This window comes from Misgurnus anguillicaudatus, unplaced genomic scaffold (genome assembly GCF_027580225.2).
Source record: "Misgurnus anguillicaudatus unplaced genomic scaffold, ASM2758022v2 HiC_scaffold_32, whole genome shotgun sequence".
Taxonomy (NCBI): Eukaryota; Metazoa; Chordata; class Actinopteri; order Cypriniformes; family Cobitidae; genus Misgurnus; species Misgurnus anguillicaudatus.
The window spans coordinates 3,292,241-3,314,363 of NW_027395282.1; the positions used below are offsets into that span (position 1 = coordinate 3,292,241).

The 22,123-nt window shown below is 37.1% G+C and overlaps 2 protein-coding genes and 1 long non-coding RNA gene across 3 annotated transcripts; 1 reads left to right on the plus strand and 2 right to left on the minus strand.

Moving 5' to 3' along the window:
• Positions 1-816: 816 nt before the first annotated feature.
• Positions 817-6,918, minus strand: LOC141349149 (uncharacterized). Its single transcript, XM_073865595.1, has 2 exons — positions 6,778-6,918; positions 817-3,673 (listed from the first exon to the last, which is right to left on the minus strand). Exons 1-2 carry the CDS (start codon positions 6,863-6,865, stop codon positions 2,490-2,492), a joined length of 1,272 nt encoding a protein of 423 aa, XP_073721696.1. The 5' UTR covers positions 6,866-6,918; the 3' UTR covers positions 817-2,489.
• On the minus strand, positions 6,859-21,761 carry LOC129453635 (uncharacterized). Its single transcript, XM_073865623.1, has 3 exons — positions 21,622-21,761; positions 8,820-10,356; positions 6,859-6,995 (listed from the first exon to the last, which is right to left on the minus strand). The coding sequence occupies exons 1-2, from the start codon at positions 21,707-21,709 to the stop codon at positions 9,593-9,595; spliced, it is 852 nt and encodes a 283-aa protein (XP_073721724.1). The 5' UTR covers positions 21,710-21,761; the 3' UTR covers positions 6,859-6,995; positions 8,820-9,592.
• LOC141363099 (uncharacterized) lies at positions 12,728-13,430 on the plus strand. The gene is made up of 2 exons (XR_012368606.1): positions 12,728-13,088; positions 13,279-13,430. It is a non-coding gene; the product is annotated as an uncharacterized lncRNA (long non-coding RNA).
• Positions 21,762-22,123: the final 362 nt, after the last annotated feature.

The window sequence follows — 22,123 nt, forward strand, 5'->3', positions numbered from 1 at the left end:
TCCATCGATTCCAATTCAGTCACATTTAGAACGTGTGAACGGCCAAAAACCACATGAAATCTGTTTCGGGCTACATCCATGGGTGGTTTAAAATCCTTTTCAAATCGCATTTCTGGAAATCCAAGTTAGTCTGACCGCTCTAATCGCATTTGTGTAGCTTTTCGGTTATGTCATGCTGTTGCGTCACGTAAAACGTAAACACGTCAGATGTTGAGGCAGATTGTCGTGCCAGCGCAACGTCATTGCCATAGAAACATTGCAGATAATCCAGAAAACGGCAGAACGCTACAGCATGCACAGAACAGTTGATCCACAAAATTTTTCACCTGGGATAACTTTTTATTTTATCTCATCCCCATCATGGTATTTTAAACCTAGGAGATTCTTTCTAATGCAGAAAACAAGATATTTTAAATAATGTTGGTAAGCAAACAATACTTGCACTCTTTGACTTTTTGGCTGTTGTACATTATGGAATATGAGACCGTTCTTAAAATACTTCAGTTTTACAGAATCAAGTGATGTGTTGGTTTTGAATAACATTAAATGATAAATGAGATTTTTCTTAGCTTATTAATAAACATAAAATAATTGTATCATTGTCATTCTCACCTGCAGGATACAGATGCACCCAGTACCCAGGAGGCGATCCACAAGATGGTGATGGAAGCGCTTGTTGTAAAAATGTATGGTTCAGACATCGAAGACAGCCCAGCAGATGTTGGGAGTGTTATTGAAGGGATTAAGAGTTCTCGGACCTCAACAACATTGGTTAAAAAGGAAAAAAAACAGATGCAAAAGTACATGGACCCCTGATTAGCTTCAATGCATTTATTACAAAATGAAATATGATATAAAACTATTCATTAAATGTACAAAACTTTTGTACGACATGAAGTAAACACAAAAAATCTAGTTAAAGTACAAAGGCAGTGATTCAGTGTTAAGATTCTATAGAAAATATATGTGATTTAAGTTATGACACTTAACTTTAACATTAGTTAAAACGATAACAACAAATAACAGACTTCATATGAATAATAAAGAGAAATAAATTGATGAGACCAAATGCCAGTTAGATGCACTATATTAACAAATGTTTTGGGACACATGCCTTTATATTCTTAATCCATAATGGTTTAATATGGAGTTTTGTCCACCCTTTGCAGCTATAAAAGCTTTAACTCTTCTTGGAAGACTTTCTACAAGGTTTAAGAGTGCGTTTATGGGAATTTTTGACTATTCTTCTAAAAGCACATTTGTAAGACACTGATGTTGGACGAGAAGGCCTCGCTGGTAGTCTCCGTTCTAATTCATCCAAAAGATGTTTTATTGAGTTGAGGTCAGGACAGTCAAGTTTCTGCACACTCTTTGCTTTGTGCACTGGTGCCATCCCTAAACTGTTCCCACAAAGTTGGAGCATGAAAATATCCAAAATGTCTTGGTATGATGAAGCATTAAGAGTTCCTTTCAGTTGATGTGACTGGAACACCTGAATTCAATGATTTGGAGGGGTGTCCCAAAACTCTGGACAATATAGTGTATATCCAAAGGGAATATTTCATGTTTAACGATCAGACATTGAAGGGCAAAGCAGCTACACTGAGCCAACGGCAAATTTCAGAAGGACTTGCCGAGAGGATACTGCCCTCAGTGGTGTGTACACAGTGCTGACGGCCTGCTGATCACCTTGAACTCACATATCCAAATCATCAGAGAAAATTATAATATATGCGCTATCTTTACTAACTAACCAAAGAATTAAAGTTTATTCTAGTGTTGTAGTTCTCGGTCTTGGTCTCGTCTTGGAATCGACCGCATTTTTACTCGGTCTCGTCTCGGTCTCAGACAAAGAGAACTCTGAATTTTATTTCAAGACCGGTCAAGACCACAACTGATGGCACATCACAAATTTTATTTTTTACCATTAATTTTATGCAGTTTATTCAGTTTATTCACTTATTCCACATTTTATCATAAGTGTTTTAATGCAGTGACTTGCACTGGGGTCTTGGTCTTGACTTGGTCTCGGCCTGTCTTGGTCTCGGTTTAGGTGGTCTTGACTACAACACTAGTTTATTCATCAATATTTTCAACTAAAAAGCTACATTTTATGACACAAAAGAGTAATATTTCAAATATTGTGCAGGTTTTAAGCTCCATTGCCGTTGACGAGAAATGCCTTCTAACTTGTCTTTCATAAGTCCACAAAAGTCACCTTCTGATGCATCCTCGATACAATGAGCGGATCAAGAACACATCCTGAGATGTTATGTGAACTTGACTTGATGTGAACTTGGAATTGGAACAGTACTTGGGCCACGACTGATGACGTTTTACAAGTCCACAAGAACACAAGTACAGACATCTTGGGCTTTTGGGCGCATGTAGACTTTTAGTAAAGATCCTCCAGACAGTTTTATTTATAAGACCTCAGCTGATTTCTAAACTTTGTTGCCATATCCACACTGTTGACACATGAATGGTTTCTATCGAGTGTGGATTCTCATGTGTTTGTTAAGTGTAGCTTTTGCTTTGTAACTCTTTTTACACTCATGGCATGTGAAGGGTTTCTCTTCAGTGTGAGTTCTCAAATGTACATTAAGGTTTGATTTTGTCCTGAAACTCTTTCCACAGGGTTGACACGCGTATGGTTTCTCTCCAGTGTGAATTCTCATGTGTCTATTAAGGTCATATTTCATTGTAAAACTCTTTCCACACGGATGACATGTGAACGGTTTTTCTCCAGTGTGAAGTGTCATGTGTGTCTTAAGATTACCTTTAGTTGTAAAACTCTTTTCACAGTGATGGCACACGTGTGGTTTCTGTCCGGTGTGAATCCTCATGTGTAGGTTAAGGTTAGGTTTTGTTCTGAAACTCTTTCCACAGTGTTGACACAAGTATGGTTTCTCTCCAGTGTGAATTATCACGTGTCTATTAAGGTCACATTTCATCGTAAAACCCTTTCCACAGTGATGACAAATGAATGTGTTCTCTCCAGTGTGAATTCTCACGTGTCTATTAAGGTCACGTTTCGTTCTAAAACTCTTTCCACACAGATGACATGTGAACAGTTTTTCTCCAGTGTGAAGTGTCATGTGTGTCTTAAGATTACCTTTAGTTGTAAAACTCTTTTCACAGTGATGGCACGTGTGCGGTTTCTCTCCGGTGTGAACTCTTGAATGTTTCTTAAGTTCACTTGCAGTTGTAAAACTCTTTCCACAGTGATGACACAGATGTGGTTTCTCTCCAGTGTGAATTCTCACATGTTCATTAAGCTGCCATTTTGTTCTGAAACTCTTTCCACACTGTTGACATACATAAGGTTTCTCTCCAGTGTGAGACCTCATGTGTATCTTAAGGTAAGTTGCAGATATAAAACTCCTTTCACACTCATGGCACGCGTGTGGTTTTTCTTTAATGTGACTTCTCACATGAGTCTCAAGTTTACGTTTATCTCTGAAACTCTTTCCACACTGTTGACATGTTAAAGGTTTCTCCTCACTGTGAGTCCTCTTGTGATCTGAAGGTCGTTCATCTTCACTGAAACTATTTTCACACTTTATGTCTTTTGTCTTCAGAGTTTCTTTCTGTGAAACATTATGGTTTATTTTTACAATCTGATGTTTCTCATCCACTTCAGCTTGACTCTCCTTTTTCACTTCCATCATATCTAAAATAAAGACAGTAAATAGTTCATATTGATAAACCAGAATGACAAAACACATTTGAGATTGTCATGCATTCATATTATTTTTAATGTAAAGTACATTATGTCATTTCTATTGTCAATTTCTGCTCTTGTAGTTTTGTTCATAACACTTGTGGTGTTTCCAATATCACCAAACATTGGATTCTATCTTTTAGTCAACTTGTTTTCTTTCAGTTAGGACTGGTTTTCATGCATCTGAATATCTTAGTAAAAATAGCACTATCTGTGAATAGCGTTGCAAAATTCCAGGAATTTTCAAGGCTGGAATCTTTCCATGGGAATTAACAGGAATATGAGAGAATTAATGGGAATAAACCCATTCAATCGTGACATCTCTCCTCCTGTGGCCCTGTAGTGGACAGTGTGACGGTGAGACAGTGCTGATTAAATATTATTATACCACGGACCTACTGAATGCTGTATTCTGATTGGCTGAGAAATGTTCCATGGGTGCTGATTATTTTTCAATAACCAGAGCAATATTTTTGGTAACCGTGGTATAAGATGAATAATAGACTCAATTGAATTATTTGAAAATAATGCACGCCCGCGGTGTAACGGCACAGCGCGTATTACCTTGGGTGTGCATTATTTTCTTATAATTCAACAGCCCGTCGTCAATTATTCCTTAATAACTTATTTTTGATTTAAGATATTACAAAAAATAGGCCAATATGATTATTACTCAGTACTAAGGGTGTAACGATTTGTAAATCGAAATCGATCGAAATTAAGTCACAACCTCAAACTTTCAATTAAAAAATGGGATCGTCAAATTAGACAAGTGCTCAGCTGCTGGCGCGTTGATCAAAAATATATATAATATAATAATGCAATGCATGCTGTGCTGTGTGCACCAAAACTAAACTGAAATCTCAGCGTACAGAAATTTAAGCTCCAACCTAAAACAACAACTAGTGGTAAATTATGTAAATCCTTTAATGCATGGCTAGCCGTGGATTATCCCGCTTATAACACGGTTATTTGCCAAGTTAAAAACAAGTTAAAGCTGTAACTGATGTTTACAGTGTCATTTTTTAACAGACGGGTAAAAATGACGATTATTTTCTTAAGTTACGGCTGGTTAGTTCTAGTGTGCGATGCATGTGCTAGTTACCTGTGTGCGTCTCTTCTTTAAAGAGTACGACAAAGATAAAGTCAATGGGACAAAGACAACTAAATGGGCAGTTAACACTTTCAGTGACTTTTTGCGTCAAAAACAGAACAATTGTAAAGATCTACTCTGCTTCTCTTTTAAATGAGACATTGTGGGAATTTTATGCCTCTGTTCAGTCTACCGCTGGACGTGAATACAGTGTTGCAAGTTTGATGTGTCTCAGAGAAAATAAAAGAATAAAGTATGTTTTTAACAACGTATCCTCCATCACACACAACGTTTTTGGTCATTTGTCCATTCCCTCAATTACGCCCAACAGAGCTGTTTACTAAATTAGCGCCTCTACTGGCCAGAGGTGAAACTTTATATATTAGGTTATGAAATTATAGTTTGGGGTATCATTTTTATGTAATAACATGCATTTGGGTATGATTATTAGTTTAAAATGCCAGGATTCGTTGTATTTTATTACACATTACCCTATTCAGGAATTTAGAGCAAATAACGTACCCATTTATTTATTATTTGATATTATACACAGCATACAAAACAATCACAACTTTTTTCAAAAATTACTTAAAATATTTCAAGTGTACCGAGGCCAAACGATCAATTTATATGAAGAAAAGATGCAAAACTGATCACAATCCACCGTAGATATCATATCCTGTGTATACTGATTCAAAAACTGCCGCCAGAAGCAGCGATTATACATCATCTTTGATTGTGAAACAGCGTTGGCTCTCATGTGTCTTGTGACCGATTGCATCATTAGGTTAGCTATAAAACTGAAGCGCTATTGGCTGATGTTAGCGACTGCATCATGATCTATGTTCCGGTTTATATTTGAATGAGATCGGACTGTTTGCGTTGCATTCGTGGATTTCTTCATATAAAGTGATCGTATGGCTTCAGTTCACAAGGTTTGCAACGCGAATTGTTTGTAATACTTTTATACTGCTGTTTTTTTGGTCAATTTATGCAATAAACACCTGTGACTGTACTTTTGCTTACGTGTTGTGTTGTATATGGTTAGGAACTGGTTGGTTTAGATGCTCCAAAATATCTTTAAACCATAAATGTTTATGAAACAAAATAAAATGCATATAATCTGACGTATAAGGCATACATTTATATCTACAATAAGTTACCGCCAACCAGCTGCAAGTAACACTGTAATTTCTACTGTTTTTTTCATTGTACAAAATGACACAGAGTCACCCTTGTTGTGGTGATCCCAGTCAAAAATGATCGTCCATTTAAAGTGAAGGTGGAAGATCACAAAACACAATCAGAAAATTATTTTACAACTGTGCCGTTCCCTATCAAATCCAAGTCATTAAATTTACCTATTTAAGAACAAACCAAAATGAAAAACGCTGTGACAAAATGACATCAACTTTGTGTGAGCTCATGTAAATGAAGCATGCATCTAATGCATTTACTGAACGTATGCACATGAATGACAATACTGTAGCCTATTTCATGTGCCTTGTTAATGGGCGCTTTGCATTTAAAACAGACAGTGCTTGTTTGGACATCTTTTGGGGCACACAATGTGCATCTCTTCCTTTTCTCTTTTCTGTTTGAAGACCCTGGTTATAAACTATTTTCTGTAGGCCGGTCATTTATGACCAGAAACACCACAAGTTTATCAAGGTGGGGGGGGGATCCCAAAAGCTACAAAAACACTTTTTTGAGAGAGAGACTGATAGTCTTCGTAGTTAACTAGTAGAGCATTGCATGGAGATCACAGTCATTCAATCCACTGAAGGTTGCTTGTGATAAAACTCTTTACCTGATGTTTCAATCTAATTCTACTGAATGTATTATAGATGCAGAAAGTTATCAATTCATGAATTTAAGTTTATTTTCCCCTCATGTTTCTCAATGTTTTTATGATTATTCCTCAACCATTAATAATAAAGATTGAAAAACAGACACCAACCTATTTGTTCCTCAGTATCTTCATCCTTTATTCTGCATGGTTGTGGATCTGTCATCTTCTCAAGCTCCTCTTTCACCAGCATCAACATTATGTCATGAAGATTTCAGTTGTCACACATGGAGTGATTTCTCTGTGTGTTTGACTTCAGCATTTATTGGTGGATTGTTGTAGGAGGAGCTTCACTGAAGGTCTCAATCACTTTTACTTGTGGGTGTAAACTAGAGGTGACAAAAAAAAGAGACATTAAAACATTTAATGTCAGTAAAACATTCACAATCTGTTTCTCATGTATCAATCACAATTTTATTTTATTTAAATCAGAGGATTAAGGTTTTGGGGACCCCCATTAACAGCTATTCAGCCTGGTTATGGACGTATAATTATTATTCTCTTGCCTTTATTATTACTCACAAATTTCTATTTTGAGTAATAATATAGAAATATCCTCTGAACGTCTCACTTCATCTAATTTGACTGAATTTTTATCAAATGCCTTCTTACAAAAAGAAATAGGGATGCACTGTAAGGAAAATTCTTGTCCGAAGCCGAATAAAATGGAAAAACTCAGCCGAATGCCAAACAACCAAATAATTTTAACATTTTTGATTTCCCTAATTATTTTGCCAGTTTTCTCACCAAGTTACATTTAAGAATGTCCTTTTTACTATATTTTTTCACATTATTTAAAAAAAAATTTTGCATTCCAGCAGTCATTATAGGGCCTTACACGAGGTCACTTCTCTGATCAGATAGACTTGTTAAAACCGTCCAGTTGCATTCGACCACAAAAATGAGTTTTAGCTAAACGGATATTAATCCGATCCTTATTCCTGAGCAAAATGCAAATAACCTATTCATTACTCTGCCTTAAAGAGGTCATAGTATTAAAAGTGCTTCTATCAACCTAGTAAATGTGAAAAAGATCAACCCATTATTTATTTTGTTAGAATGTTCTGAATACAGTTCTAATTCAAATTTGTACCTTTAACATTGCATTTTAAAAATGAAACAGACATTTATATTTTATTTTTCTTGTCATGGTTAAAAAGGAAAAATGAACAGATGCAAAAGTACACGGACAGCTGATTAGCTTCAATGTATTACAAAATAAAATATTATATAACTTTTGTACAACATGAAGTAAACACAAGAAAAAAATCTAGTTAAAGTACAAAGGCAGTGGTTCAGTGTTAAGATTATATTGAAAATATGTGATTTAAGTTACGAAACTTAACTTTAACATCAGTTAAAATGATAATAACAAATAACAGACTTCATATGAATAATAAAGAGAAATAAATTGAAAAGACCAAAAAATGCCAGTTGCATATATCGAAAGGGAAATGTAGGAGCCATAGTTAGCTTATTTAACCTTTTTTGTTCAATTTGTTCATTTAAATATAATTCTGTTGTTGTATGATTAATTGTTTACTTCTTCGAGGTTGTATAGGTGAGAGAAATGTTTAAAAGGTTATGCCACCCATGACAGGAGGAAGGCGCTGGTGCAAGATCATACAGTTATTTGACGATACACATGGAGAATGGCTGAAAGTGTCTTTGTGTTGTTTGTTTTATGCTATAATGCATCTTTAATTTTGATACAATAAAGTTATCATTAAGAAACATCAACAAGCCTCTTTGGATTTTATGCTACTTTGTACGCGTCAGAAACATTGCATCATTACCTCTCACGGTGGTTAAGAAACAAGGGATAAAATTGGAAATTTGGAAGCCACAGAAATATTTCATGTTTAACCATCAGACACTGAAGGGCAGAGCAGCTGCATTGAGACAGTGGCAAATTTCAGGAGGACTTGCAAAGATGAATCTGCCCTCGGCGTCGGCGGTGTACACGGCACTGACTGCCCATATCAACTTGAACTCACATATCCAAAATCATCAGAGGAAATGTTTATATAGGAGCTATCTTTACTAACTGACCACAGATTTAAAGTTTATTCATCTATTTTCTTGACTAAACGGCAACATTTTATGACACAGAAAGAGTAATATTTCAAATATTGTGCAAATATTGTGCTCACCCTGTGGTCTGTGTGGGTCCTAACACCCCAGTATAGTGACGGGGACACTATACTGTCAAAAAAAGCACCGTCCTTCGGATGAGACGTTAAACCGAGGTCCTGACTCTCTGTGGTCATTAAAAATCCCAGGATGTCCTTCGAAAAAGAGTAGGGGTGTGCCCCGGCATCCTGGCCAAACTTGCCCATTGGCCTACTAATCATCCCTCATACTAATTGGCTATATCACTCTGTCTCCTTTCCACTAATAAGCTGGTGTGTGTGGTGGGCGTTCTGGGGCAATATGGCTGCCGTCGCATCATCCAGGTGGATGCTGCACATTGGTGGTAGTTGAGGAGATTCCCCCATTCATATGTAAAGCGCTTTGAGCACTGAGAAAAGCACTATATAAATGTAACAAATTATTATTATTATTTTAAGCTCCACTGCCGTTGACGTGAAATGCATTCTGGGAAACTTGGCTGTCATAAGTCCACACAAGTCACCTTCTGATGCATCCTTAAGAAAAAGAACGGATCAAGAACACATCTGGGGATGTTAAATGAACTTGAGTTGATGTGAACTTGGAATTGGAACAGTACTTGGGGCACGACTGATGACGTTTTACAAGAACACAGATTGAGAAACGGCCTGAATCTTTTTTGCCGTACGCCATTTTTGGCTTTTGTGCGCATGTAGACTTTTAGTAAGGATCCTCCAGACAGTTTTATTAATAAGACCTCAGCTGATTTCTAAACTTTGTTGCCATATCCACACTGTTGACACATGAATGGTTTCTATCGAGTGTGGATTCTCATGTGTTTGTTAAGTGTAGCTTTTGCTTTGTAACTCTTTTTACACTCATGGCATGTGAAGGGTTTCTCTTCAGTGTGAGTGCTCAAATGTACATCAAGGTTAGATTTTGCCCTGAATCTCTTTCCACACTGTTGACACACGTATGGTTTCTCTCCAGTGTGAATTCTCAAATGTTTCTTAAGTTCACCTGCAGCTGTAAAACTCTTTCCACACTGATGACAAGTGAATGGTTTCTCTCCAGTGTGAATTCTTGCATGTATCTTAAGGCTACATTCAACTCTGAAACTCTTTCCACACTGTTGACACGTGAAAGGTTTCTCTCCAGTGTGAACTCTTATGTGTTTCTTAAGTTGACTTTTATCTATGAAACTCTTGTTACAGTGATGGCATGCGTGTGGCTTTTCCCCACTGTGAGTTTTCACGTTGCGGTTAAGGTTCGTTTGAAAGGTGAAACTCTTTTCACATAGGTGACACGTGTAAAGTTTCTCTCCAGTGTGAATCCTCATGTGTGCGTTAAGGTCAGCTTTTCTTCTGAAACTCTTTCCACACTGTTGACATGTGAAAGGTTTCTCCTCACTGTGAGTCCTCTTGTGATCTGCAGGTCGTTCATCTTCACTGAAACTATTTTCACACTTTATGTCTTCTGTCTTCAGAGTTTCTTTCGGTGAAACATTATGGTTTATTTTTACAATCTGATGTTTCTCATCCACTTCAGCTTGACTCTCCTCTTTAACTTCCATCATATCTAAAATGAAGACAGTAATTAGTTCATATTGATAAACCAGAGTGACAAAACACATTTGATGCTTGGAATGTCTATTTTTAAACAGTTTAAGTGAAATCGAGTTCAATAACAACTCAATACACTCCAGGAAATATTTAGATCCCGGACGAGCCCCCAAATAATGTTACAATAAATGATGTTTTATGGGTATTTCTAACACTATTTATTAAAAAATATTATCAGGCAATACAAAGAAACAAGGTTGCGGTGCAAAAACAAGTGGTTGAATGGATTATAAGTGGACGAGAGAGACAGATTCCCATTCAGACTTCGCGTTTTGTCCACTTGTGAGTTGTTAAAAATGCAAGCAGGTGATATGACACGTTTAAACTGATGCAGTGTAATGCACTAATATTAAAGTATATGAGATTACAGGTGCTTGTGTTGTTACTGAACCTCTCATTTAAGAGCAATTGATTAAATAAGCTTGCGCAATTTTAAACCCTCGCTTAATAAAAGAGGTGGAGAGCAGACACTAGGGCTGGGCGGTATGACGGTACATTCCGTTACCGCAAAATAAAATGTCAGACGTAACAGATTTTTCTATTCTGTCTATTCTGCAGAATGTAAAATAGTGGACGTGGCTAACTCCGCATGTTAGACTGAGTGTGACAAAAACATGTAAAATAAGAGAGTGGCAACACTGTCGAGTTCATCATCTAAATCCTATTTTCCTACTATCTAGTTTAGCTTCTTCCATCAGCACAGAGGGACTTACATGTGCTAAGTGTATTGAAGTAGTAAGGCTGACGGTGAAGGTTGCAGAACTAGAAGCGTGCATCCGAACGCTCGTTGAGGACAGTAAGTCCGCTAATGCTAATGTTTCAAACATTGTTTCGGGTGCGCCTACGGTAACGCGTAATACACATAGCTCGGTTCCGGCAACTAAGTTAAGGCGGCCGACTAACTGGGTGACTGTCAGGTGGCATAGTCATATTCGATGGCCATGGAAGACCCTCCTAGTAGTTTCTAACAAATTCGACATTTTAAGCAATACACCGGCTGAGACATCTGTTAAAGGTGCTCTGGTTATTGGAGACTCGATACTCAAGAACGTGAACATTGAGGGACCAGCCACCATAGTTGACTGTATACCGAGAGCCAGAGTGTCAAACATTAGATCCAAACTTAAAGTGCTGGCTAATGCTAAGCGTAAGTTTTCTAAAATTGTTAATCACGCCCGGCGCAAATGACACCAGACTCCGCCAGTCGGAGATCACCAAAGATACTATTAAAGAGGTGTGTGAAATTGAAAAAAATATATATATAAAAAAGCGCTAGTTTCGCGTCAAGATTAAATGGAAAAGCAATACTATATAACATTTACATTTAGCAGACACTTTTGTCCAAAGCAACTTACAAATGAGGTAAACAATAGAAGCAATTATAGCAACACAAGAACAGCAATACATAAGTGCACTGGAAATAGTCTCATCAATGGCGCTTTTCCATTGCATAGTACCCCACGGTTTAGTTTAGTTTGGGTCAGCTCACCTCACTTTGGCGTGGTTAGCTTTTCCATCGAGTTTAGTATCACTTTGCAGTGGGAGGGATTATAGGCAGGGTCCGAAATTAACTTTTTGGCTCACCTGCCACAGGGACTGGTAGATGAAAAAATCCACCAGCCAAGCATATTTTTTTACCGGCCAGAATAATTAACAGCCTTTTTTGTCACATGTACATTGTTTTTATTTGCTGTATTCATGGCAGGGCTAGCAAAATTTCAAAATCCCTGGTAGCCCTTCGGGCAGGCACTCTTCAGTTTTTGGTAGCCTGAAATGAATGCAAGTAGCCCGAATAAAAAATACATTACTTTTAATGTAGAATATTAAGACAAAACATCTATAAAAACAAAAAGAACACATATTAATTCAAAGCAAAGAAATGCAAAAGAAGTGCTACATGGGGTGTAAAATGCTCTTCTCGGTGCTCTTTGGATGTAAGGGATAATGCTAATCAGTTTATAAGAAAAATCCAAGGCACTCGAATGTTGTAAATATAGTTAAAAAGCCTTTATTTTCACATGGCTTTTTGTTTTAAAAACAGGTGACAAATACACCTACGCGTTGCGGCTAACAAGCCTTCGTCAGGGTGTAACAAACACATGCACACACAAGTTCATTTGAACGGCAGTCAATTAGTCCAATAGCGATCACCTGGTCGCGATATGTAAGGGAGCCTAAAGAGAGAAAGCTCAATGTAACCCACACACCAAAGACACAGCCAATACATTACTCATCAAAACACCATACAGAGAGAGAGGAAAAAAAAAAAAAAAAAAAAAAAATCAAAATCAAAACTATATAAATTCCACAGTTCAATAAATGTCCAACTCAAAATACAAAGTATTATAATTCAACACTTATCACAAAAAGGGTACAAAGTCCAATTCTCCATTTAAACCTGGAAATGTTGTTGCTTTCAACGTATATATCCAAAAGGACTCTCTTTGTAAAAGCCTTTTAACCCTATCTCCTCCTCTTGTCATTCTAGGAACATGTTCTATACCAATAATCTTTAATGTGCTCGGACTACCATGATTTGCATTTTTATAATGTTGAGCCATTGGGTAAAGCGGATTACAAACTCTAATTGCATTTTTATGTTCCGATAATCTGATCTTTAATTTCCTCGTAGTCATCCCTATGTAGAAGCAACCACACGGGCATTCCAACCTATACACCACAAACGAGGTATTGCAATTAATAAATGATCTTATTTTAAATTCAACTCCTAAGGTTACATCTTTAAACATATTCGTCTTCAACATATTATCACAATGATTGCAGTTGCCACATTTGTAATTTCCTGCACTTTGACGTAACCAGGTGTATGGTCTCTTAGATGGAAGGTGACTTCTCACTAATTTGTCCTTTATTGTAGGTGCCCTTCGGAACACAACGGAAGGAGACTCAGGCATAACTTCCCGAAGATGAGGATCACTCAGCACAATTTCCCAATTACGTTTTATGATGTTCTTAATTCTGTTCGCCTCTGTGCTATATTGTGTCACGAAATAAACAGAATTATCTGAATCATTTAATTTGTGCTTTTTTACTAACAATTCATCTCTACTGATATTACTTGCTCTATTATATGCTTTGTTGATCACACTATTTTTGTACCCTCGTTCCTGAAATCTTTGAGTCATCTCTTGAGCTTTGATGTTAAAATCCACTTCTTTATCACATATTCTTCTCAACCTTTGAAATTGTCCGAAGGGAATGTTATCAGTTATCCATGGCGGATGAAAACTGTCTGATCTTAATATAGTATTTCTATCCGTTTCTTTTCTAAAAATAGTGGTATGCAACACTCCATTAAGATCTTTAGAGATTTTTAAATCCAAGAAGTTAATCTCGGTACGTGAAAAGTCAAGACTCAACTTCAAATTTATATTGATGTTATTTAAGTATGAATGGAATGCTATCAGCTCTTGGACTTTGTACCCTTTTTGTGATAAGTGTTGAATTATAATACTTTGTATTTTGAGTTGGACATTTATTGAACTGTGGAATTTATATAGTTTTGATTTTTTTTTTTTTTTTTTTTTTTTTTTCCTCTCTCTCTGTATGGTGTTTTGATGAGTAATGTATTGGCTGTGTCTTTGGTGTGTGGGTTACATTGAGCTTTCTCTCTTTAGGCTCCCTTACATATCGCGACCAGGTGATCGCTATTGGACTAATTGACTGCCGTTCAAATGAACTTGTGTGTGCATGTGTTTGTTACACCCTGACGAAGGCTTGTTAGCCGCAACGCGTAGGTGTATTTGTCACCTGTTTTTAAAACAAAAAGCCATGTGAAAATAAAGGCTTTTTAACTATATTTACAACATTCGAGTGCCTTGGATTTTTCTTATAAACTGATTAGCATTATCCCTTACATCCAAAGAGCACCGAGAAGAGCATTTTACACCCCATGTAGCACTTCTTTTGCATTTCTTTGCTTTGATGAAATAAGGACGATAAGGGATCGTTTTGTGCAGAAGTTGCTCCGTCAAGTACGTTTTTTGGGGATTGATATAATTCTTCACCAGCAAGATGACGACGAGTCACTTTTCCTACTCTAAAGAACAAGGTGAGAAGATTATTGTTACAGACACACTATTGAGTGAAGACCATGGACTGCAGCATGTGGATTTTAAAAAACTGAGTCAAGAATTTAAAAGACATTCGGAAAAAGAACTGAGATTACATCTTCATATTGTTACATTATCTGATTATTGGAGAGAAAACATGATTCCAAGGGGACTCAGAATTAAAAAATTCCCTTCGTTTGGTCATGGAGAAACAGAATTTAGACAAAAGTGGGAAGCAATATTAAATAAATGCTCCCAGGACCTTATGCTGTTACTAATTGAAGAAGCAAAAAAACAGAAGATAGAAATGCAAAAACAGATTGTAAAAATCAAAGAAGAGATGTTGCTAGATGGGCATGAAATGCTTCCTCAGTTTGAGAAAAAACTTAAAGAAGATTTAGAACAACTATCCAAAAAGCTCAAGCAAGAGAAGTTGGCAAAGTTTAGAAGAGATGAAAAAGACTATAAAGAGCAAAAGGTATATACATGGTCACAAAGAGATGTGAAGATATATAGAAAAAGATCAGTGTCTTTTAACTTACCGAGTAGTGACGAAGATGTTTCAGCAACGGACACTTCACCGAGAAGAGATTTTTTAGAAAACAGGTCCAGAATGAATCAGAGATACAAAAGACAAGAAAGCGGAAAACGAGACGAGGAAGAAGTAGACCGACCAAGATTCCCGACTCAAGGCAGATACACGAGGAGCCGAACAAGGGAAATGAAGTGATTAATATTTCAAACGTCACTCTACCGACAAGTTGCATTTCAGTTTTATCAAAAGGCCTGACCTATGCCCCTATAAATACACCTAAAGAATTCCAGACTAAAGTGGACTTATTCAAGTTTCATCGAAGTCTTCAATTAAAAGCTTGGTACTATACATCTGAAACAGCTTCCCGCACCTACGATAAGAAGATGTCAACCTTTAAACCTAAGTCAACATTTATGCCAAGTGTATCTAATCCAACGTTGAATTCATTCTACAAAAAAGTAACGTATGACATTGATAAGATCTTCGTTTCAAAAAGAAGAAAACAATACAATCTTCCTAAAGATGAAGTAGAAGCTTTGGACTGGATTTCTAAAAACGATGATCTTGTAATAAAAAGAGCGGACAAGGGAGGTGCAGTGGTGGTATGGGGCAGAGATCAGTACGTAGAAGAAGCTTTGCGACAATTACAGAATTGTGAGTACTACCAACGCCTGAAATTGAATCCAGTAGAAAGTATTAAAAATGAATTGAAAGATATTTTATCACATGCTAAAGATGAGGGTTGGATCTCAAATAATGAATATGATTTCCTGTTTTGTAAAGATCCTAGAATCCCTACTTTTTATATGCTTCCTAAAATACACAAGAATCTAAAAAACCCACCAGGTAGACCTATAATTAGTGGTAATGAGTCTATTACAGAGCCGGCTTCAAAATATGTTGATTTTTTTATTAAACCATTGGTTAGTGAACTACCTTCATTTATTCAAGACACAACCCATGTATTGAATATTATTAAGGAAATGAAAACTAATGAAACATCGTTATTGGTGACTATGGATGTGGAATCGCTATATACAAATATAGATCATAAAGATGGGCTGGAAGCAATAGCTTACTACTTGAATATGAGATTACCTACCGAAATGCCACCTGCATATTTTATTGTACAACTAGCAGAATGGACATTAAATAACAACTTTTTTCTTTTCCAAGAGAATTTCTATAAACAAATTAAAGGTACAGCTATGGGTGCATGTTTCGCACCAAACTATGCTAATTTGTATTTGGGACTATGGGAAAAGAAATTTGTTTTTTCAGATTCAAATCCATATTTAAAGTATGTGAGGTGGTGGGGAAGATATATAGATGACATTATCATGATTTGGACTGGTTCGGAGACAGAGCTGATAGCATTCCATTCATACTTAAATAACATCAATATAAATTTGAAGTTGAGTCTTGACTTTTCACGTACCGAGATTAACTTCTTGGATTTAAAAATCTCTAAAGATCTTAATGGAGTGTTGCATACCACTATTTTTAGAAAAGAAACGGATAGAAATACTATATTAAGATCAGACAGTTTTCATCCGCCATGGATAACTGATAACATTCCCTTCGGACAATTTCAAAGGTTGAGAAGAATATGTGATAAAGAAGTGGATTTTAACATCAAAGCTCAAGAGATGACTCAAAGATTTCAGGAACGAGGGTACAAAAATAGTGTGATCAACAAAGCATATAATAGAGCAAGTAATATCAGTAGAGATGAATTGTTAGTAAAAAAGCACAAATTAAATGATTCAGATAATTCTGTTTATTTCGTGACACAATATAGCACAGAGGCGAACAGAATTAAGAACATCATAAAACGTAATTGGGAAATTGTGCTGAGTGATCCTCATCTTCGGGAAGTTATGCCTGAGTCTCCTTCCGTTGTGTTCCGAAGGGCACCTACAATAAAGGACAAATTAGTGAGAAGTCACCTTCCATCTAAGAGACCATACACCTGGTTACGTCAAAGTGCAGGAAATTACAAATGTGGCAACTGCAATCATTGTGATAATATGTTGAAGACGAATATGTTTAAAGATGTAACCTTAGGAGTTGAATTTAAAATAAGATCATTTATTAATTGCAATACCTCGTTTGTGGTGTATAGGTTGGAATGCCCGTGTGGTTGCTTCTACATAGGGATGACTACGAGGAAATTAAAGATCAGATTATCGGAACATAAAAATGCAATTAGAGTTTGTAATCCGCTTTACCCAATGGCTCAACATTATAAAAATGCAAATCATGGTAGTCCGAGCACATTAAAGATTATTGGTATAGAACATGTTCCTAGAATGACAAGAGGAGGAGATAGGGTTAAAAGGCTTTTACAAAGAGAGTCCTTTTGGATATATACGTTGAAAGCAACAACATTTCCAGGTTTAAATGGAGAATTGGACTTTGTACCCTTTTTGTGATAAGTGTTGAATTATAATACTTTGTATTTTGAGTTGGACATTTATTGAACTGTGGAATTTATATAGTTTTGATTTTGATTTTTTTTTTTTTTTTTTTTTTTTTTTTTTTTTTCCTCTCTCTCTGTATGGTGTTTTGATGAGTAATGTATTGGCTGTGTCTTTGGTGTGTGGGTTACATTGAGCTTTCTCTCTTTAAGCTCCCTTACATATCGCGACCAGGTGATCGCTATTGGACTAATTGACTGCCGTTCAAATGAACTTGTGTGTGCATGTGTTTGTTACACCCTGACGAAGGCTTGTTAGCCGCAACGCGTAGGTGTATTTGTCACCTGTTTTTAAAACAAAAAGCCATGTGAAAATAAAGGCTTTTTAACTATATTTACAACATTCGAGTGCCTTGGATTTTTCTTATAAACTGATTAACACATATTAATTGTCAGTACATATCAATCATCAGTACAAATTTTTCTTCTAACCGAAGTGAAATATCTATACATCAGATTCTGAATCTGAAATATTAACTGAAGTCACAGATAAGAAAATGCCACTTGACTTTGTGTGCATATTACAGTCTTATTCAATTTCTTTTACCACGGGCCAAATTTTGCCAATACAAAGCCAATAGGTCCTCCAACCACAATGTTTAATCTGCTATTCTTGTTGTTGTTTTGATGCTGTTGTTTTTTAACAAACAAAAAGACTGGATTTCCATGTAAAATAACTTTTCCTGCTCATCCTCACGCCAGATATACTCACCATTTAAAAGTGGTTTAGTGGGTCACAAAACTCACAGTTTGGATCATCCAGTTACAGATTGGATAATTTTTTCAATCAGAAAAACAGGGGCTGTCGCTTTAAGAGAGATTCTGCACAGTCACTCTCTTCACTGCCCGTGCAATCTGTACTTTAAAGCTTGCTGCGAGAGATTTAATTTTCTTATGTGAGGATAATGACTGACAGGACGAAGTTGGAGGATTGGCCCGACAAATCCATGACAAATCATGACGGATTGCTTCCTGTACTGCGTCTTTTCGCGCGATCGCGAAAGTAAAACTCGAGCGCGGGCTCAAACGTAATTTAAATACCCATATGCCTGAATTTCATACACCATTATTACCCATCCAAATCTGTGAAAGAATGCATAAGCATTTAAATATATTTTTCCTCCCTATAAAGTCAAGATAGCCCGACGGGCAGGGCGGGGATGCATTTTGATAGCTAATATGCAGCAGATAGCTGCAGACCGCAAGTTAACTGCAGTACTAGCTAGAAACAGACCGTCTCTAGTGCAAGACTTGGAGCGTAGAGACTTTCTGTGGCTAGCTCACCTCGTTCCCAGATTAGTTACTGGCAAACACATTATATTGCATTAATATTTTGGTATGATAATCACCCGCCAGTGTGGCGGGTAGCCTTTTGAATTTAGTCGCCAAACGGAAAATCTACCCGCATTTGGCGCTTGGCGGGTGTTAATTTCGGACCCTGATTATAGGCGTGTCGTTATATTTGCGCTGCCTGCTGTGACATCATACAAGTGAGAGCGTCCTTGTATATTCCCATACAATTATTTATTTCTCAGTCCGCCACAAAATTAAAATTGACCACCACAAACAGATGTTTGCACATCGCGTTTATCACTATACCCCTGTCTCACATGACAGGTTCTGTACAAACACCCGCGTCAGCCGACGGCGCTCCGCGGAGCCTCATTTAGGTTGCATTTAAGCATATATAATGCTGACGTGCCCGTCGCAAATGTTCCGCCACAAACTGCAAGTCTGGAAAAAACTGTTATGGTGTCACTGATTCTCAACTTGTGGATGTTTTTCATCGCTAAATGGGAGTTCGGAAACTTATAGCAGAGCAGATGACAACATGTTTGCTCGAGACAGCGCAAGCTAGCATTGAGGTAAAGCTAATATTTTACATTATAGCGATGACGTGACGATTCTATCAGACCAATCAGTGATCTACAGTGTTTTCGCGTCACGTTTGGTATCAGCTCGGGTCGCTTGGAACCCCAACCGAGGTGGTACGAAAAAAAGTATTGGGTACTACGTACTGCACCCAATGGAAAAGCTCCCAAAAGTAAGCTTACCCGACCCAAACTAAACCAAACCGTGGGGTACTATGCAATGGAAAAGCGCCACAAGTCATCAAGTATACATAGACAAGGGTTGGGTAGTACATTTTTGTTAGTAGTTTTTTTTGCTGACCCAGTGGTGGTTTTAAAGGCCAGGAGCAGAGCTTCAAATTTGATGCAAGCTACTATAGGAAGCCAGTGTAACTTGACAAAAAGACGAGTCACGTGCGCCCTCTTTGGCTCATTGAAGACCACTCTTGCCGCTGTGCTCTGAATCATCTGTAGGGGTTTGGTTGTGCAGGCTGGAAGTCCAGCCAGTAGCGCATTGCAGTAGTTCAGCCTGAAGAGGACAAGAGCTTGGACAAGGATCTGCGTAGCGTGCTCATTTAGGAAAGGCCTAATATTGTAGAGGATGAATCTACAAGAGCGAGCGGTGCTGGCAACATGCTCCGTATAGCTAAGCTGATCATCAATGACCACTCCCAGGTTTTTGGCTGTCCTGGAAGACGTGATGGTCGAGGAACCTAGGTGAATGGAAAGGTTGTGCTGAATCTTTGGTTCAGATGATATGATAAGCAGTTATGTCTTTGCAAAGTTAAGCTGGAGATGGTGATCCTTCATCCAGAGTGAGATGTCCCTTAGGCATGCCGAGATGCGGGGGATCAGTGGAGTTGAGTGTTGTCCGCATATAAATATAGTTTTATTAAAATGTGCAGCGCGCCAAAACAACAAAGACCCTAAATATGAATAAAAAACAACTAATAATTTAATGACACCAAATACTGCGGGTTTTATCTTATTATTGACCAGCAAAAACAGAGAGGCCTACATCAGAGCCAGGGAATCTCTGTCAGATATGTAGCCCAGATAGGGCAGTGATCAGCGTGGTGAGCGAACACTGACTTTCGATGATGGGTCTGGTTCTCACGTACCGAATCGTTCTAAGCAAATGTTCAATTAATTGACTGCAGATTACAAATAGGCTTGTTGCCATAGTCGGTAAAACTGTGATTACCGGTGCTTCAGCCTCTCACCGGTTAGATCACTTGCCCACAGCGACACCGTCTTTCACCATCGTTTTGATATTTTCTTGTAATTAAATCATTTAGTTTCGTTAGAGAGAGCAACACTAACAACTGAATGTGTCTGCTGCCTGAATTAGTCTCTAGTGTCTTTGGACAGCTCTTTGGTCTTGGCCATGTTAGTATTTGGATTCTTACTTGATTGTATGGGGTGGACAGGTGTCTTTACGGAGCTAACAACCTCAAACAGGTGCATCCAATTTAGGATAATAAATGGAGTGGATGTGGAAATTTTAAAGGCAGACTAACAGGTCTTTGAGGGTCAGAATTCTAGCTATAGAAAAGTGTTCAAATACTTATTTGCAGCTGTATCATACAAATAAATAGTTAAAAATCATACATTGTGGTTTCTGGATTTTGTTTTTTAGATTATGTCTCTCAAAGTGGACATGCACCTACGATGACAATTTCAGACCCTTCCATGACTTCAAAGTGGGAGAACTTGCAAAATAGCAGGGTGTTCAAATACTTATTTTCCTCACTGTAAAATAGACAGTGCTTGTTTGGACATCTTTTGGGGCACACAATGTGCATCTCTTCCTTTTCTCTCTTCTGTCTGAGACATTAGAAGGCCCTGGTTATTAGCTATTTTCTGCAGGCCGGTCATTTTTGACCAGAAACACCACAAGTGTAACAAGGTGGGGGAAACAAAATTTAAAAATCTACAATTTTGTAAACAAAGTCCATAAATTTCAATCTGATGCATTAACATTAATTACTATTTTTTTGGGTAAAAGAAAATTCTCTCGGTTATGACGTGAACACAACATGAGATTTAACTTTAGTAGAGCATTGCATGGATCAATTCCCAGAGATCAGAGTCATTCAAACCACTGAAGGTTGCTTTGGATAAAACTCTTTACCTGATGTTTCAATCTAATTCTACTGAATGTATTATAGATGCAGAAAGTTATAATCTCATGGATTTTAGTTTATTTTCCCCTCATGTTTCTCAATGTTTTTATGATTATTCCTCAACCATCAATAATAAAGATTGAAAAACAGACACCAACCTATTTGTTCCTCAGTATCTTCATCCTTTATTCTGCATGGTTGTGGATCTGTCATCTTCTCAAGCTCCTCTTTCACCAGCATCAACATTATGTCATGAAGATTTCAGTTGTCACACATGGAGTGATTTCTCTGTGTGTTTGACTCCAGCATTTATTGGTGGATTGGTCTCAATCACTTTCACTCTATGGGTGTAAAAAAGAGACAAAAAGAGGCATTAAAGTCGCCATAAAACTGAAGTATTGATTGTCTTATTTACCACCCAGATTACAAAAACACATTTTTGTTATGTTATGTTATTTATTTTTAATCTGTGGACGCTGGGGATTTTTTGAATATTTGGGAAAATGTATATAAACTGTATCATATACAAACATAAATAAACACATTGTTTGGTTATAAGCAGACATGCATGCAAGTTATACAAATGCTAAAAATTACGTCTTGACTGATTTAATTGCAAGTAGAACTTTAAGTCTTTTAATAAAAAAAAACTTTCATTAA

Bases quoted from the DNA above. Each gene is read 5' to 3' on its own strand.
- LOC141349149 (XM_073865595.1), bottom strand. From the start codon at position 6,865: ATGTTGATGCTGGTGAAAGAGGAGCTTGAGAAGATGACAGATCCACAA. The intron at 3,674-6,777 runs GTTGGTGTCTGT...TCTTTATTTTAG, and splicing joins AGATACTGAGGAACAAATAG to ATATGATGGAAGTGAAAAAG.
- LOC129453635 (XM_073865623.1), bottom strand. From the start codon at position 21,709: ATGTTGATGCTGGTGAAAGAGGAGCTTGAGAAGATGACAGATCCACAA. The intron at 10,357-21,621 runs GTTGGTGTCTGT...TCTTCATTTTAG, and splicing joins AGATACTGAGGAACAAATAG to ATATGATGGAAGTTAAAGAG.